Source organism: Myotis lucifugus, unplaced genomic scaffold (genome assembly GCF_000147115.1).
Source record: "Myotis lucifugus unplaced genomic scaffold, Myoluc2.0 scaffold_55, whole genome shotgun sequence".
NCBI classification, from domain to species: Eukaryota; Metazoa; Chordata; class Mammalia; order Chiroptera; family Vespertilionidae; genus Myotis; species Myotis lucifugus.
Window position 1 is genome coordinate 3,105,521 of NW_005871103.1, and position 19,395 is coordinate 3,124,915.

Below are 19,395 nucleotides of genomic sequence, written 5' to 3' on the forward strand. Positions count from 1 at the left end.
ACAGAACAAGACAGAATAGACGCAGAGCCGAACGGTGTAGTATCGTATCTTGGTGTGCGAGAGGGGGGGAGGGGCGCCTAGCGAGCACAGGGGACTCGGAGGGGCGAAGTTTAGGCCAGCGGGGAGGAGTGGAAGCCCGCGACCCGTGAGCGGGGGTGTCGGCTCCACATGGTGACCCCCTGCAGGAGTCGGGACGGAACGCAAGCCACCGCGAGGCTCCAGCGCAGTGAGGTCCGGACTGGGTGCAAGGAGTGGATGCGGACAGGGTGTAGAGGGTTGGGGCCACCTAGGGTGCATCAGGACCGTAAGAGATTTGAGTGTGTTTGGCTTGGGTGGGTGCTTTGCTGGAAGGAAGGCCGGACGAGGTAGAGGCTGGGTTCACTGGGAGTTGTGAGGGCCATTGAGGAAGGTGACCGATTTGAGGAGGGACTCAGAGGGGGGTCTCTGCACTGAGCAGAAATAAAACAGCTTGAGGCCTTGAGGCAGGTGGGCAGGCATGATGGGCAACTGGAGGGAGGACCTCAGAAGGTATCCAGTGAAGGAGGAAGGAAGTCTCTGACATCTGGGAAGGGGACATCTAGGGGTGCCTGGTCTCTTTGGAGAGAGAGTGACTAGTAGTCATAGATATCTGTGGAGAGGACACTTCTGAAGAGTTGGGGGTAGACAGGGTCTCCAGGGACCAGGCAGTGGGAAGAAAGTAATAGACACAAATTTGTGGGTGTGATAAAGCATAGTGAGAGGCGGTGGGGAGATCTCAAAGATCCAGGTACTTCATGGGTAATGGTAAGTTTGCTTCATTCCAGTTTCATTGATTCAGTAGACATTCATTCCACCTGGGCTAGGCTTTGGGATTACAGCCCAGAACCAACAGGGGAGACCTTTTGCCCTATGAGGTTACAGGCTGGTGGGAAAGACACGTTGGATAATTAGTTTTAAGTGTGGCAACTGTTACCATAGGGGAAGGACCAGGTTGGGAACTGTAGAAGCATGTAACAAAGATTTCTTTATTCATTCTTGGAGATCAGAAAGCCTCCCTGAAAAAGTTACCCTTAATCCCCTTATAAATACATGGGCTGGTGTTCCAGGGGGAATGACTTGTGCAAAGGCCCCAAAGTGTTGGAACAGCTCGAAGATGATAAATATTGGCTAGAATTTAGAAAGCTAAGAGACAGAGATTTCTGAGGGCAATGGGAAACTATGAAAAGTCCCATGTGATCAGATTTGCATTAAAAATAAAAAACACCACTACACTGCTATGTGAAGACTGATGAGAAAAGGGAAAGTGAGGAGTTAAATTAAGTCCCCCGCCCCAATCTCTAACATTTACATGACATTTATTGTATGTCAAACAGTGTTCTAATTATCCCACTTTACAGATGAAACGGGAACCAAAGATGTTAAGTAACTACCCAAGGTTGCACGGGTAGTAAGGTCTAGAGCAGTGATGGCGAACCTTTTGAGCTCGGCGTGCCAGCATTTTAAAAAACCCTAACTCTGGTGCCGTGTCACATAGAGAAATTTTTTGATATTTGCAACCATAGTAAAACAAAGACTTATATTTTTGATGTTTATTTTATATATTTAAATGCCATTTAACAAAGAAAAATCAACCAAAATGAGTTCGCGTGTCACCTCTGACACGCGTGTCATAGGTTCGCCATCACTGGTCTAGAGCAGGGGTGGGGAACCTTTTCTCTGCCAAGGGCTGTTTGTATATTTATAACATCATTCACGGGCCATACAAAATTATCAACTTAAAAATTAGCCTGCTGTGTTTGGTCAAACATGTAATTAGCTCACCCCTAATGCTTTGACAGGGCCAGACCAAATGATTTTGCAGGCCTTTATAGGGCCTGTGGGCCAGATGCTCCCCACCCCTGGTCTAGAGCCTGGGCTCAAAACCAGGCAGAATGGCTCCAGAGTTCTTGCCCTTCACCATTCTGATTAATGTCTGAGCTACTACTGCTGTGGTCCTAATACGAGCTAATGGGGGCTCCAGTGAAGAGGGAATGCAGAGGAGTGGAGCGGGGGAGAGAGATTTATGAGGGGCAATGTCAGGACTTCAATGATTGAGTGGATGAGGGGAAGGATCAAGGATTATCCCAGGTGTCTGAGTTGAGTGACTATGCTTGTTAGTGCTACTTCTCTATTGAGGAAGAGAACTTCAAAGGAGAGAGGTTTTGTCAGGAGATGAGAAGGGCAGATGAGTTCTAGTAAAGTTACTGACGGCAGTCAAGTGCCCCCTACATCCTGAGAGGCCATCGGCACCACCACTTGCAAGTTGTCTGACCTTGTGCAGGTTAATTAACCTCTCTGAGCCTCGGTTTCATTCTTTGGATGGGCATAATAGTAAAACTTAGGATTAAATGCAATGAAAGTCATAAAGTGCTTTGCACTGAGTCTGATACATAATGTTCAGTAAATAGTATTAAGTGTAAGAGCTGGTTTGCTCATCTCTTCTCCACTTTCCTTAGATGAGAACTGTGCCTTTTCCCTCTCATCTCACGATTGCCCTTCTCTGCTTGGAGGTAGCCTGCATATTCTTCAAGACCTACCTCATCTGTCCCCTTTTGTCTTTCCTAGAACCAGTTAATCTTTCACCTGTAACCATGTTATTTCATGTATATCGCTGCTGTAGCCCTTAATACTTAACGTATTTAGCTTATTCTAGAAAATATTTAAGGCAACTTACCATAATGAGTAAACATAAAATGAATGGGTGAGGAAGCAGGGCAGAAAGAACATGGAGACCAGGAAAACCAAGAAGTTACAAGTGAGGGTGATCCTCAAAATGCTAGGGTAAAGCCTGCTACATTTACTAGTAGAAGAAAGTGACAGTGGCTCTTGTTTCCCTAGCAGTTCATACCAAGAGCTGGTCCATTCTGTGAGCTAGTGTCTATGAGAGAAGGCAGCATTAGATAACCAAGACAAGCCGTTTTTGTGATTTAGACACTGGAGAAAAGACTTTGGGGTGCTTATAGAGAAAAGCCAGTGTCAGATCATCAACTTTCTTTTTAGCACTGAAGATCATTGGGCTGTTTCTTAACACATCACTATTAGGTCAAAGAAGGCTAAATCATAAGTTAGAAAGCATTCTAAAGCCAATAGACTGTGTGGTTTAGGCAAATAGCTTTGCTGGTCTGCCTTAATTCAGAGCAAAAAAAAATTTTTTTTAATCCTCACTTGAGGATACTTTTCCATTGACTTTTAGAGAGTAGAAGAGAGAAAGAAGGAGGAGGAAGGAGAGAGAGAGAGAGAAACATTGATGTGGGAGAGACACATCAACTGGTTGCCTCCAGCACAAAAGCTGACTGGGACAGAGATCAAGCTGGCAACCAAGATACATGCCCTTGACCTGGAATCAAACCTGGGACCCCTTGGTCCTCAGGCTGACTCTGTACCACTGAGCAAACTGACCAGGTTCAGAGCAAAATTTTTTTGCTTGTTTGCTTTAAGGATATGTAGACATGCAGGAAAGAATGAACTACAACTTCTTCAGGCAGTTCTCATTAATGTGGTTTTCTTCCATTGAGATTTTGGTAAAAATCAAGCAGAAGTGAGAGAGATGTGTGATACACCTACAAGTATCTATTGCTTACCTTTTCGGCACGATGGCAGGTGCTGGGTACAGCAGTAAACTGCAGAGGAAGGCCTGACTCCTACTTGGGAGAGAGAAGCAATTGTGTGCAATCAGTCAGTAAATAAGTAATTTCTGAAAAAGAACATAATTAATTTCTGAAGTTAATTGAGTTCTGAGAATGAACTAGATCGGATGGAAGAGAGAGTAATGGGGACGGAGTGCCAGCAACTAGGTAAAATAGGGTGATCAGGTATGGCTGCTCTCAAAAGTGACATTTAATGTGAGCCCTGCAGGGTCAACTCTGAAGACTCTGGGAAAGTATTCCAGATAGAGGCAACTGCTAGTGCAGAGGTCTGAGGTGAAAACAAGTTCTTCTCCCCACAGGGAAAATAAGGGAGGCTGGCCAGGCGGAGGTGGGCCAGGAGGGGTGTGACACAGAAGGAGGTTGGAAAAAGTAAATGAGCCTTCCAGGCCATGGAGAGGAGATGAAGTCTTCTGTGGGTACTTGGAAGTGATTGGAGGATTTTAAGCAAAAAAGCTAGTGATCTAATAGATCTTTTAGATCATTCTGGGCTGCTGTGTAGAGAATGGATTCTAGGAAGGCAGAAATGGAGCAGGGAGAGACGAGACAGGTGGGCTTGGATTAGGGTGATGGCAGTGGAGAAGACTGAGAAGTGGGTGGCTTCCATAGCTCAGTCATTTTCCTGAAACGTTCTCGGAGGAGTACCAGTGTCTGTCTCTGAGGAATGTGATTCTGAGATGCCTGGCATGTAAGCCTTACATATGGGGCTGCCTATCTAATTGAACTAAGACCTCCTGGAGGACAAGCTCTGTATGTCCTGCACCCAAAACAAGGACACCTGGATTAATTTGAGGAACTGCCCTGCCTCAGAGGGAAGGAGAGAAATCCCATATTGTTATCTATAGATACTGAACTATGGATATTATCACCAACACAGTAATTTTATAGATGGAAAAATGGAGGTCTTGTGCAGTCAGTGACTTACTGTCACATAGCCAATTATTGGCAAGGCCATTCTCTCTCCCCTGTTGCACTCCAACATTTTGGCTAACTGGAAAGCAGTTTAGATGTTACCACTGCTAATTTAGCTATGTTCACAGTTTGTATTTTGTATGTGTTAATTTAAAGGGTGGTAAACAGTGTTAGTACCCTAATAGAAATCATTTCGGAAGCCCTTTTGCAGTACAGAGAACATTAGGTAGATAAATTGATATGCCAGAGCAACAGATGAGAGATGAAGCGGGGGGAAGGGGTGCTGGATGTGTCTGTACTTTGCATTTAATAGAGCTTATTGGTTTTGACAGTTTAGTGGTCTTTTTAAGAAATCAAATGCATGGATATATGCTTATAAAAATTTGAAATAATCGTTTTAAATATGCCTCAGAACAATGTGACAAAATATTGGACCTGTACTATGACTTTCTAATGTAATTGTTTATATTTTCCTATGACTGCAGAGGTGACACCACAGATCTGTAAAGGAAGGTAATAATACATACTCTAGAGCAGCGGTTCTCAACCTGTGGGTCGCGACCCCTTTGGCAATCGAACGACCCTTTCACAGGGGTCGCCTAAGACCATCCTGCATATCAGATATTTACATTACGATTCATAACAGTAGCAACATTACAGTTATGAAGTAGCAACGAAAATAATTTTATGGTTGGGTCACAACATGAGGAACTGTATTTAAAGGGCCAGAAGGTTGAGAACCACTGCTCTAGAGGGTTGTTTCAAGGATGAAGTGTGATACTGTATGTAAAGCACTTTGAAGTTCAGTGACCATTTATTTTATTGTCCAGAGCAGGACACTTTTCAGAGTGAAAGGAATCAAACAAGATGTTTGGTCATCAAGTAGGAGTGTATAAACACTGTATAAGTGTCTGCTGCTGCTGTTTCTATTTCAGTTGCTAATCTAATGTTAATTAGACATTAGTGGGCTCGGGTTTTTTTTTGCATTTTGCTTTTCACTAGCGCCAATGAATTTGCCCCCTTGTTCCCTTGGCTATGGCCCCAGCCCAAGGGTTAGGGCTGTAGTTCAACTATTAAATAATGTTTCTTTAGCCAATATGGATGGTTTCTCAAAGCAAGATTGGAATTTCAACCTTGACTTTATTAGTACTGTACTCTAAATATTTAAGTAAATCTAGAGAAAAATAAAAGACCTCAACAATATTTTTGTTTTTTAAAAATTTAATTTTGGTTTAAGTAATTTACTTTGGCATCAGCAATTTATGTAGACTGGTCCTAAGTATCTCACAAGAGATCAGTATTTACATAAAGGAATCAAATTATCTTATTGTTTTTCCACCTGCCATTTTTGTGTCTTCTTAATAGTGTTGACCTTAAAAATTCTTTTTAATGATTTTAATCTTCTTGAAAAGGGGGAGGAGGGCTAGGTGTTATTTTACTATAAGGAATCAAACACAATGGAATATACCTCTTTCAGCTTAATAACTCGAGCAGCGAGGAACTAATGATAAATTTAACAGGAATCTGTACACACATTGTTTTTACATAGCCTTGGTCTCTCTTGTTAACAGCTCAGGGCAAACCAGCTTTCTTCTCGTTAACACATCATAGATTTATTAAAGAACATTGATTAGAACTTTTTTAATGCAGAAAAAATTAAGGAAAATACCTCAATATACCATTAAGCTCACTACCTGTCAACAACTGTTGATATTTTTTTAAATCAGAAAATTCAGGAAGAAATGTGACACCTTCCTTTACTCACCTTCCATTACTAACCCACTGCCCAAAGGTCATCCCTATAAACTCTATTGTGTGCCCTTCCAGAATGATATTTAAATGCTCATAAAAAGTGAAAAGCACCTTCTCTGGTGCAGACTCTTGAGTTTGAGTCCCAGCTCTACTCCTTACTTCCTGTGACATTTAATTTGGGGCAAATAAAAATGTATTTTTACCTGTATCTGTAAAATAAGGGTAATATCTGTTTTATAGGACTATTGTGCAGATTAAATGTGTTTTTATGTGAAAAGCACTTAGAACAATTCCTAGCGTATTACAAGCATTATGTATTTGTTAATATGCCAAAATGTATATGTCCTTTAAAATTTTATACAGGTGTTTCCACCGTCTTCTATATTATACTTCTGCAATTAATGATAGAGCTTGGAACTTTTCCTTCCTTATTCTTTTGAATCAATGTGTAGTATTTTATTCTATTTATTTATTTATTGAATTTATTGGGGTGACACTGATTAACAAAATTATACAGGTTTCAGATGCACAGTTCTAACATCACATCATCAGTACACTGTATTATGTGTTTACCATCCCAAGTCAAGTCTCCGTCCATCACCATTTATTCCCACTATATCCTCCTCCCTCTCCCTCTACCCTTCCACCCTCATCCCCACCCCTGTCCAGGCAGTCACCTCACTGTTGTCTGTGTCTATGAGTTTTTTCTTTTTTGCTCAACCCATCCCCCCCAGACATTCCCCTACCTGACAGTTGTCAGCCTGCTCTCTATGCATCTGTCACTGTTTTGCTTGTTAGTTCATTTTGGCTGGAGTGAAATCATGTGGTACTTGTCTTTCTCTGACTGGCTTATTTCACTTAGCATAATGCTCTCCAGGTCCATTCATGCAGTTGCAAAGGGTAAGATTTCCTTCTTTTGTACGGCCAAGTAGTATTTCATTGTATAAATGTACCATAGCTTTTTAAAAATGTTTTTAGCTATTTTCAATTTTTTGCTCTTACCCAATAGTGTTACAGTGGAGCTGTTTGTATAGATGTCTTTGCACACTTGTAGGAATAATTTTTAGAATATGGTACAGATCATAGGCTATATGTATTTTTAATTTTGACACATATTACTAAATTGCCCTGATGCCAGCTGTTTTTTGCTGTAATCCTGTCTGAAATTATTATCCCTTCCTGTGGTTTTCAGTTTGGATTCAGAGGGTTTAGGAACACCTGGCTGGAAAAAGCCAGCGGTGGGTTTGCATGCCTGCAATATTCCCTGCTAAATTTAACTTGCCTTCTAAAGGAGATGCTCATCTTCAGTGGTAGGTCCCAGGATTGCTATTTCCTGAAGCAGGTGAGGTTGCAGTGCTGTGAGGGCTTCCAGTGGGGGGAGTCACTTTTGAGGGCAGGTGGAGGTGTCCTAACTGGAGGTTCTGGCCATAGTTATCAAGCCTGGACCTGTCCCTGAAGAAGTCAATGCTTTGGAGGTTGGCCACCATTATTATCTTCCAAATTGTTTTCCTCTTTCGTTTTTGAATGTTTGCTGTTAGATGTTCTGAACAGTTGTTTTGTAGTCGAGGTTTTAATAGCTACTGTGGAGAATAACAACTATGGGTTTTGAAAGGAGTATTCGTCTGGGTTTATGAGAGACTGTCTTTCCACACTAAAATGAGAACACAGTTAAAATGGCGATGTCACCTGGCCGGAGGGCTTGGAAACGGAGAGTTGGTTTAGTGACTATAAAGGAGTAGTTTCTTCCTGCCTCTGTTTGTGGAAAATGGGTAGTTTCTTCTAGATATGTGTTGGCAGATAAGACAGGAAGGGGTCTAAAATGCATCTCAATTTTATGAGGAAATATTTGCTTGTCAACATACAGGTGTCATAACTGATTTTAAAGTGATTTCAATAGCAGAAAGTTTATAGGTATAATTATGGTACAACATATAACCAAATGCAGTAGGAAATCTCCCTACAGGCCTAAAGTTGAGCAGAAAACCATTCTCAGGGCAGATGTTAAGCATTTTGGTTTAAAAGCTCTTTCCAGATGACGTTGATCCTCATAGTCAGTAAAGAAAGTAATTATGACAAGTAAGGAATGATGTTGATAACATCAATAAAATAGTTCCTAAAGTCATCTTTATTGTTTTTTCAGGGTGGGCCAAGGCCCGCCAGAATTATTAGTATTAGCATTCAAATTGCTTATAAAGAGCTTCAAACATGATAATAATTTATGAAGTCAATGTATATAGTAAACAAAACATGTCTTAGGTGTGTTCAATCTAGAGCTAATTGATGAGGTATCATTAAAAATAATAATGCTCACGTCATGTGTGTTGGGAACTGTCAGCAGCAGTCCATCTTGAAGTTGAGAAAGAACAGAGCCTGTTTTTAAACTGGCACCTCACCCCTTCGTTTTATTTTGTTGCTCTTGGAGCTGTGCTCTGCTTTATATGTGGGATTTCAGTAATTCTCATCCCCAGAGAATTTTTTAGGCAGCAACTCTTCCATGCAGTTTAAGGTAGGAAAGTTGTAACCTTGCAATATGAAGTTTGAGATAACCAAATTTGTGAGAGATCCTAACTGGGCAAAACTTTATGCATAAATGCATAGCATATATCATTCTGAGTATACTGATCTATCTATGATATATATTCAACATTTACTCATTTTTTACCATTTTTAGGAGATACAAATTGTGGATTAAATTTAACATAAAGATAGGATATCTTTTTTTCCCTGCTTTCCTTCGTGAACAGGCATTATGCTCCTTTGTATTCTTTTATTTCTGTAAAGTTTCACAGAAGTCCTACAAAGTGCGAAGTTTTATTCCCATTTTGCAAGTGAAGTTAAATATTGGTCACATACATACACACCCTCACAGTAAACACTGTGGAATAACCAGAACACTGGCCCAGAAGTTGGGCTGTGAGGAAATGCTCTCTGCTCTTAAAAGAAAGGACAGGGCTGAAGCCAGAAAATGGCCTTGGCTTTCTGGTCAGAGTCCTCTGCGCTCCCAGAACCGGTCACACAGACTCCTCCGCATGCCTTCCGCCTGTTCCTAACCAGGTCTCTGCTCAGCCCTGACCTGCCTCCCGAGACCTGTGACTAATCTCTGCTTCAGTTCATGCCATTGCAGCTCCTAACTGCACATGCTCCCTGCCTGTGGCCTTTTCCCAGTTGTAGTCCACTTTGTACACTGCCCTCGGCTTAATCCTGCTGGAAAGTCCTGCCCAGGAGCCTTTAGAAACTCCCAGTTGCCTACCAGCAAGGTCCAAGTCTACTAGCACAGCCTTGACTAGTGCGGACTCCCATTCTGACCCCCGGCGGCCTTTGTGGGCTTGGTCCTGAGCTTTGTCTCACTCTCCCAGCCTCCCTGGTGTTCTGGGCAGTCCTGCCCAGATCCAGCTGCAGCCCATAGCAGTGGGGCTTGGGAAAGGACCTTTGCTTGCTTTTTTCCCTAACAGCTTTATGAGGCATAAGTAATATATAAAGACTTGTGCATATTTAATGTCTACAATTCGTTGTGTTTGAACATATGCAAACACCTATGATACCATCACCACCTCAGAGCTTTCTTTTTCAAATAACAGCTAACAGATTTTGAGTACGCATATGGCTCAAAAATCAAATGATATAAAAGCATGTTTCCCCCTTTACAGCCTGTTGCTCATCCGGTCCCCTGACACTGCCCCTCTCTCAGTAACCTCTTTTATTAGTTCCTTGTATATCATTTCAGGGTATCTTTGTGACTATACGCACATGTGAATATATATTCTTATTCCCCTTCATTTTTATATGGAGGAAACATGCCAAACACACAGTTCTTCACCTTGCTCTTGCAACAAGTTTTCTTAAGTGATCTCTTTGTATCAGTACGTTGGTTTTTTTTTGCTTTTTTATAGTTTCATGGTATTTCATCATATTCCTGTACCAAAATTTATTTAATTAGTCCCCTGTTGATGGACATACGTCATATTGCACATGTGCAAGTATATCTAGGATTATTGATTCACAGGATGTATATTATTTGAAATTTTGATAGATTGCCTTTTAGCTTTTTTAGTTGATAATTTTTAAATATCAAAAGAGCAGCTCAAATTCCACTTCTCCTAAAATCCCCAAACCAAAGGGAGCCCTCATCCTAATTTCTTCTGCTGTGTGTCTGTTACTCATTAGCAATCATGTGTGTGTTATTTCCCTAACTGAAGTGAAAGAACTCCGGGCTTTCTTTCACATCCTCAGAACTTACTCTGGTACCTATAGATGCATCTGCTCATTGATCAAATGTTCATGTCTTTTGTTCAAGAAGAGAAATCTCTGCTGTGGACCTGAACATAAGGAAACTGTGTGCTACTTACTAGTGGTTTATTGAGACAAAGCTCTCTTTGGAGGGCAGATGCTCTCAGGCAGGCGCCACAACCAATTTTAAAATATTTATTGAGCATCAGAAATATAGACATAGTGAGAGGCTAGGAGGAAGAAGAATGAGCAAAACAGGACTGGTCCTTATGAACCCTTCCCCAAGTTTACTAGGCCTTTACTTTATAGTGTTTTAAACATATTTCAAAAATGTTTGTAATTGGGAAATTACATACATAAAAGTGCACAGATTTTAAGTATACAGGTGGAATGATTGCAAAATCTGCTTGAAACATTTTTTGTTACTAAACTTTTAAAAATCTCTTGAAAAACTCGTTCTGGTAATAGCTTCCCCTAAGTCAGGGTAGTCACTCCCCAATTTCTCTGTTCCTTTTTTCCTGTTCCCTGAATGCATTTACATTTGAAATCCCTGATCCTCAATAAAGTAGGATGTCTAGGCATCTGGGAGGCAGAAGGGGTTTGGGGTGGGAGGAGAGGTAATTGGAAGAGCAGAGATAAGAAGACTGACAAAGGAATTGAGCAGTATAAATTGAACACCAGCCCTAGCTGGTTTGGTTCAATGGGTAGAGTCATCCTGCGGACTGAAGGGTCCTGGGTTCAATTCCAGTCAAGGGCACATGCCTGGGTTTCGGGCTCCATCCCATGTAGTAGGTGTGTAGGAGGCAGCCAATCAATGATTCTCTATCATCATCAATGTTTCTATCTCTTCTCCCTCTCTGAAATCAATAAAAAATATATTAATAAATAAATTGAACAACAGGCTGCTTATCCATTGTATATTTACTTTTATTTTAACAAAGTTTGTTTGTTTGTTTGTTTATCCTCACCCCAGGATATTTTTTCCATTGATTTCTGGAGTGGAAGGGAGGGAGGAGAAGGGAGAGAGAAATATCAATGTGAGAGAGACACATCAATTGGTTGCCTTCCACACATACCCCCTGACAGGGGCTGGGATTGTACCTGCAACCCAGGTACATGCCCTTGACCTGGAATCCAACCTGAGACCCTTCAGTGCGTGGGCCAATGCTCTAACCACTGAGCATACCACCAGGGCACATGTTTATAGTTTTTAAAAAAAATCAATTCATTTTCTGCAGTTTAATCTCTTCAAGTACTGTGTTTTGTCTCCATCTCCTCAAGTAGCATTGTTGGTGGTTAAAAACAAAGCATTAGTTGGTATTTTAAAGTGTAAAATTAAAACACCTGATGAATCTGTAAGCAGCCTATCAAAGCCATGACTCAGAACAAAACCCAATTCTAAAATGTTTATCTGATGTCACAGAATAAATTTTAAAACAAGCCATTTGCCCTCTACAGTTTATCTCAGTTGCACCTGCCCTCGAGAATGCTGCCCACACACAGGAACTGTTGTTTAAAGATTTTGCTGTTGATTCATCAGGCAGGCTCTCCAGGAATTATTTACACTTTATTATAAAAAATGCATGCACATGTTAAGAACCAAACACAATTCTACAAAGCCATTTAGAAAATTAAATCTTTTCTCATCCTTTGTCATCTCTTACCAGAAATGATCAGTATTACCAGTTTCTTGTATATTCTCCCAAAGATACTCTGTGAATAAAAAAGCATACCGCTTGTGTGATGTGTGAACACAAACACACCAAGCCCTCCTCCATTTCTACAGAAATGGCAACAAGCTGTGTGTTCTGCACCTGTTTTGTTTGCATTTTACTTAACATCTGGGTTGTTTTGTTTTGTTTTTCTGGCAATGTTATATATATACACCCACACTATTCTTTTGGCTGCATAATATTATGTAATTTAAGCAGTTTCTTCCTGGTGAATGTTTACGTTTGGAATCTTTCCTCTACAAACAGCACTGTTAAGGACATCCCTTTACATTTATCTTTGTGCATGGGTGCACATGTATCTAGAGTATGAGTTCCTAGAATGTGCCTTTTAAATAGTGTTTGTTTTGGCCCAGTTGCCCTGCAAAGAGTGTACCTACCGGTTTACTTTCCATCAGTGTATGTAAGTGCAGTTTCTCAGCACCCTTGCTAACACTTCTATTATCAGGTCATTTTTTCTTTGCCATTCTTCTTGATGAAAATGATATTTTGATGTGGTTTCAAATTGTCTTTCTGTTGTTTTGATCCAGAATGATTTTGTCCAGGAAGAATAGCTCAGGGCTGCCAGGCCACTTCTTACTCATCATAATCATCTCTGCTGCTTTTCTAATTCCTTTTTTTCTTTGCCTTGGAGCAAAAGTGAGACAGACTTGTTTTAAAAAAAAATCCTTTTGGGGAAAGAACATTGCATATATAATGACTAGATTACACATTTAAAAAAAAACACTGAGTCCATTTATTTGACCCATCTCTCCTCGTTTCCTAGGCTGCCACTCTTCCGTCTGTTCCTTTTATTCCTTTGACCAGAGGACCTCACACTAGTCAGAGACATGAGCACTTCAATCCTCCTTCTGTCTGAACAGATTTTTCCAAATAAAGTTCTCCAAGAATTATTAGCTTATTTCCTTGGCGGTACCTGAAAATTATTTCTACTCAGCAAACCAGCAGTAGAATGACAGTTCTGTAAGGGCTGGGCTTTTCACTGCTGTAACCCCAGCCCTAAGATAGTGCCTGACACACATAGACACTCAGCTTTATTTATATGTATGTATGTATATATATAGTAGTAAAACCTACATAATATAAAATTGACCATTTTAACAGTTTTTAAGTGTACAGTTCAGTGGCATAGAGTACATTTACATTTCATTAGTTTTCTTTCAGATGAATGAATGAGTAGTGATACTTGTTTTTTGTTTCTGAAATTAACAAGAGCCAGATGGTCTTTTAATTCACATTGTTCTTTCCTCCAGACGAAGTTATACGGAAGCGTCTCCTAATTGATGGAGATGGCGCTGGAGATGATCGCAGAATTAATCTGCTAGTGAAAAGTTTCATTAAATGGTGCAACTCTGGATCCCAGGAAGAGGGGTATATCTTTTCACTGTTGTTTCTATGCCACTGTCCTCATGTGTAGGCTTTATACACAGTTCTGATAATATTGCAGATTTTCACCCACCTTAAATGTCCAATTGAGTCAACTCTTGGTTAATCAAGAGTGGGTTTTTCTGGCCTTAATTCTCTGGAGAGGCCTGCTTTATATTTGTTAAAAGGTGTAGAAGGCATAGTGACTAGAAGAAATGAAGATTAAATCCAGGCTCATTATTTAGTCACTTTTAGCAGATATGTGTTTAAATATCTAAATAAAATGTTCTTTTTTTAAATAAGCTAACAGGTTGCTGCAAAGTTTTGTACATATTTAATAATTTTTAAATTAGAAAAATTTTCCTCATTTGAATTAGCTTTTTACATAGACAAATAACCACATAGAGTGAAAAAATTGTAAGAATTGTGAAGACAAAAAATCTGATCAAAACATTTAAAAAAGTATTTAAAACAAGTAGCTGTTTAAATTAAACTTATACTGATAGGAACAACAATACCATCTTTGCATTTTTAACTAAAGCAGTTATAAACTCAAGTGTACTATATTTGGGGAAAGAAAACAAGGGACAGATAGTCTAAATTATTTAAAGTAAAGCAAAGGATTCTCTCAGAACTTTATATAATTTAATTAGCAAATGTTTGCCTACACTATAAATAGTTCAACTTTGGTAATCCGCAAAAATCTTTATTCCGTTTTTCTCTCTTTTTTATTAGTTACAGCCAGTACCAACGTATGCTGAGTACACTGTCCCAGTGTGAATTTTCCATGGGCAAAACTTTGCTGGTATATGATATGAATCTCAGAGAAATGGAAAATTATGAAAAAATTTACAAAGAAATAGGTAAAGAAACCTAAATTAATTAATCTTTAGCTATAATTTTAATTTTTATGGCCTAAGGGAAATAATACTTGTGGTATTTTTCTTTGATTAGTAGTAAAATAATGACAATAACAATATTAATAGAAAAAACATAATAAAATCAGTTACAAAAATGTATTTTAATATGATATAGTACTTTACAATTTTTAAAAAAAATGTCAGCATCTATTTTATTAGCAATGGAACTTAATTTAAAAACACATTTTAAATTTGAAAATGGATGGAGATTATAGATGTTACAACTATCTTTAAAAAACCTTTTTCTATAGAATGTAGCATTGCTGGAGCACATGAAAAAATTGCTGAGTGCAAAAAGCAGATTCTTCAAGCAAAACGAATACGAAAAAATCGCCAAGGTAAGAGTTTTGTGGGATTTAGTTAGTGTGCGAATACTTTATTACTGACTAGGATTTTCATGATTTTTTTTTTTTTTAATGTTGTGAGGTAAAATCTTCAGCTAGAATCAGCCTGAATTGTAAAAAAGAATTAGGAGCCCTAGCTGGTTTGGCTCAGTGGATAGAGCGTTGGCCTGCAGACTGAAGGGTCCCAAGTCTGATTCAGGTCAAGGGCACATACTTCGGTTGCAGGCTCCTCCCCAGCCTGGGCCCTGGATGGGCATAGGCAGGAGACAACCAATTGATGCGTTTCTCTCACATCGATATTTCTCTCTTGTCTTTTCTTCTCTCTTCCACTCTCTCTAACAATCAATGGAAAAATATCCTCAGGTGAGGATTAAAAAAGAAAAAAGAATTAGGAGCCAAACTTAATTCTTCAAAATTATATTATTCTTTAAAATAGAGAAGGAAGGTTATGCTAAAAAAATTTTATTTTTCCTGGATTGAATTGATTATGCAAGTATTTCTTAAGTATTTGTTTTTTTATTTTTGTTTTTTTACTGTCTTCAGACCCCTTTGCCTAAATAATATAATGGTTAATCTGCAAAGGCTGTTTACACAAGTACACTAGATTTAGGATTTTGTTTGTTGTTTATTTGTTTAATTGGAGTACTTAAAAAAATAATTTAAGCCCACTGAGTTTTTATTAAGTACAAAGCAAGCAAATATTTACAAGCTGCCTAAATAATAAGAGGAAGGTTAAAGTTTTGCTCTCTTTGTTCTTAAATTAGGGTATGTCCTTATTGCAGTCCATAAAAACAATTTCAAAACAATTTTTAATGGCAGAGGTATTGTTCCTCCTATAATGTAAATTGAAAGAAAGACAGGAAGAAATAAAATGTTTAATTAGAATTGTGACATATATGAAAAACTAGAAGGAAATGGAAAATGCTAATGGTTTTTTGGGGGTTGTAGGTTTTTATGGCTTAAGTTTTTTTTGTTTGTCACACTCTTGTTGAATTAATATGCAGATTTCCAAAACAATAAATTTTACTTTTTAACGAATAATTACAATGATGTTCAATTCCTTTTTTTTTAAAGTTGTTTTTTTAATTCAGTCTAAAATGCATGTGGTCAAGTTTTGGTGATGAGTTTACAGCAAGATATACCAATTAATAAATCAATTGTAAATTCTTTTTAAATGTTACACATTGTTTTTGTTGACTATTGAGGGCTTTCAAATGAATGCTGCCATTTATCATTTCATAAGAAAGGTTAACGGAAGATACATGGTTTATCCTGGAAGTCTCAGTGGAGCAGAAACAAGGTTCCTGAATTTTAAATCATTTCTAGGTTTCTGAAATCTTTGCCTTTAGAATGAGTGAGAAGTACAATTTGCTGTTGTCTAAGGTCTGGACTTAATGGTATGCTATATTTACCTTGCTGATGGTTTATTTGCTGGGCAAATAGTATACAGTCCTCTTTAGAATCATCCACTGGATCAGTAATGACTTAAGATCATGTATGCCTCTGCTGGCCTATGGTATTCTGCCCATGAAAAGGCAAGTGGAAAACAAAGCAGGAGCTAACGTGCTTGCTTGGAATACTTGAAGTCGTGTGTCATTGCAGTTGTAGCTGAGTCAAGTGACACTGGCAGTACTCTTTCCTTCCTAAAACGTTTCATTTCCTTATGAACTAGGAAAGTGATTTGGAAAGACTTGTGATATTATACATTTTGTTTTGATATCCAGGTTCAAAAAAACCTTAATTTTATATCTTTCAGAATATGATGCTTTGGCAAAAGTGATTCAGCATCATCCAGACAGGCATGAGACATTAAAGTAAGTTTAGAGCTTTACTGGAAAGTAACTGATCTTTATATGTGTTTACATACTGGCCTATGCATTCCATTTTTTTTAGGAATACATAATATGTTTCAAAAGGAGGGACCAGGTTGCCAATATGACATAGTCTAATACTGTTAAATAGATATTTTTAATGCTCCTGCCTATACTGCTTGTAGTTCTGAAATAAACACATATAATATGCATCAATATGAAAATGAATAAATAGAATATGTCCTACTTATATAGTGTAATACTAAATAGTAGTTAAAAAGAATAAAGTAGAAATACTCTTTTTAAACACATAATCAGAGAAAAGAAAAACAGAAGATATGTAAGGTGGGGCAAACGTAGGTTTACAGTTGCGAGTGTGAGAAACACAGTTCATTCTTGTATTATTATTTACTAATTATTGTATTATTTTCCATATGAACAACTGTAAACCTACTTTAGAGATACAAATATATACTTTTAAAAAGGATTGGAATAATATAGTGATTGCCTGAGTGGGTGGTAAAGGAAGAAAAATGGCTTGGGAAAGAGGGCTGGGGGTAAGATTAAAAGTGTGTCAAGCAAATCTACAATGTTTTATTTCTTTTCCCAAAAACCCAACTTGAAATAAGTATGACAAAATGTTGTTAAAACTCATCAATTCTTGGGGTTTGATATTCTGTTATCTATGTTTTCCTATACTTTAAAAAGTATATAGAAATTTCATTTTAATGAAAATAAATGCATACTCAGAAGTTAAGAATAAATCACCGTAGCTTTAAAGGTCTAATTATAATAGAGTGTTATAACTCATCCTTTTTTTATTTTTAAAAACTACTTAGTAATTAAAAAGTTAGTTATTATGAATTCTGTTCCTCCGTTAGCAAAATATAACACTTTTATTGTTTTTCAGGGAACTAGAAGCTCTGGGCAAAGAATTGGAGCATCTTTCACATATTAAAGAAAGTGTTGAAGATAAGGTATTTGCATATATATGTTAGATTTCATGATATGTATGTTTATAGATCAATGTGTATTAATTTTTTTCTTGTTAACACAGCTGGAATTGAGACGGAAACAGTTTCATGTTCTTCTTAGTACCATCCACGAACTTCAGCAAACACTGGAAAGTAAGTAGAAATAGTTTAATAACGAATGTTTATAAGGATTTTTAATGGCCCAGGGACATGCCTTCTAAAATATACATCTCAAAGAGAGAGTACACGTTCAATTTTAGAACATCAGTGTAGTTGGATGACATTAGAAAGTACTCATGTTGTTCAGCTTTCTGAATATATGCAGAAAAATCTGAATTTGTAGTAATATCTGATTTAAACACATATCCAGTAGTCTATATTAAGAGCAATTTAAGGGTAATAGATTTGGAATTTTTTTGGTTTATTATAGTTTATTGCTATAAAGTAACGATGCAGGACCCAGGCAGGCCATAAGTGAGTGAAGTAGTTAGTGATAAGCATATTTGGATACTCAGTGGAATAGTGGGTGCTTTGGGGGAACTGTAGACTTGCTCATGGTATTGATTATAACCAATAGGAAATTTCTGTATTATCTGATCTGATTGTTTTCAAGAAAAGCTAAGACCTAGGTTTTTGTTTAAAGTGAAATCTATCATGTAAGTTTTACATTATTTACGTAAGTTTTACATTATTTACATCAGTTTCACATTTACGAATACACAAGAACAACCAAAATGGAACTTTTAAAACCAAACACTTGTGTGTGCTGATTACAGTCATAGGCTATTATTTTGCCATTTTTATTTTAAATTGACTGTCTAATAAAGGATAAACGTTTTCATATATTTATTAGACATATAATTTAAGCAAATTTGACTAAAGTTTTATCTTTCTTTCTCAATCACAGATGATGAGAAGCTCTCGGAGGTCGAGGAGGCTCAGGAAACAAGCATGGACGCAGATCCTAAGCCATAGGCCAGCGCTCGCCACTCCCCAGCTATTGAAGGAGCAACACGAGCTTAGTGTGTTTAGCATTTGCTGTGCTCTTGAGAAATTTAAAGTTTTGTCAGTGAACTAATTTGCTTTTAAATGTTTATGTACAGTTCATTCATATTTCTTCACACAAAGGAAAATGACTCCGCTATATATTTGTTTTGTTATTGAAATACCTTTTTTATTCTTAAACTTAAAAGGTAGGAAGCAGCATCCAAAACTGTTCAATAAAACTTTTTCAAGCTCATTAGTATTCTAGGAAGTTTTTAACTATTAACATTGATTTGCTTACAAAATAAGCTGAAGATTGTGAGAAGGTGGTGTTTCTAGGATGTCCATGAGAAAGTCAACTTCTGGAAATTGTTACCACTTTTTTAAATAGGTATAATTGTCCTTTGTTTGTTTGTTTGTTTTGTGTGGTTTTTAAAAAATATTTTTATTGATTTCAGAGAGGAAGGGAGAGAGTGAGTGAGAAATAGAAACATCAATGAAAGAGAATCATTGATTGCCTGCCTCCTGCACGCCCCCTACCGGGATCAAGCCCGAAACCTGGGCATGTGCCCCGACCGGGAATTGAACCAGTGACCTCCTGGTTCATAGGCCAACGCTCAACCACTGAGCCATGCCAGTAGGCATTGTTACCACTTTAGAAGTGGAGTATTTGGACAGGCTTCAGGAGGGCTGTGAACTTGCAAAATATGTGCA

At 38.2% G+C, this 19,395-nt stretch overlaps 1 protein-coding gene across 2 annotated transcripts; it reads left to right on the top strand.

Annotated features, from left to right (window-relative positions):
• The first annotated feature begins 758 nt into the window (after positions 1 to 758).
• THOC7 (THO complex 7) lies at positions 759 to 18,937 on the top strand. Of its 2 annotated transcripts, none has more exons than XM_023754058.1 (8): positions 759 to 783; positions 13,537 to 13,654; positions 14,384 to 14,511; positions 14,820 to 14,906; positions 16,669 to 16,726; positions 17,634 to 17,700; positions 17,781 to 17,850; positions 18,605 to 18,935. In XM_023754058.1, exons 1-8 carry the CDS (start codon positions 774 to 776, stop codon positions 18,670 to 18,672), a joined length of 606 nt encoding a protein of 201 aa, XP_023609826.1. In that variant the 5' UTR covers positions 759 to 773; the 3' UTR covers positions 18,673 to 18,935. The 2 variants fall into 2 exon arrangements, with proteins under 2 accessions (XP_023609826.1, XP_006089110.3); XM_006089048.3 differs by lacking the exon at positions 759 to 783 and adding an exon at positions 7,176 to 7,226 and having other exon boundaries at positions 18,605 to 18,937.
• The last annotated feature ends 458 nt before the right edge of the window (positions 18,938 to 19,395 follow it).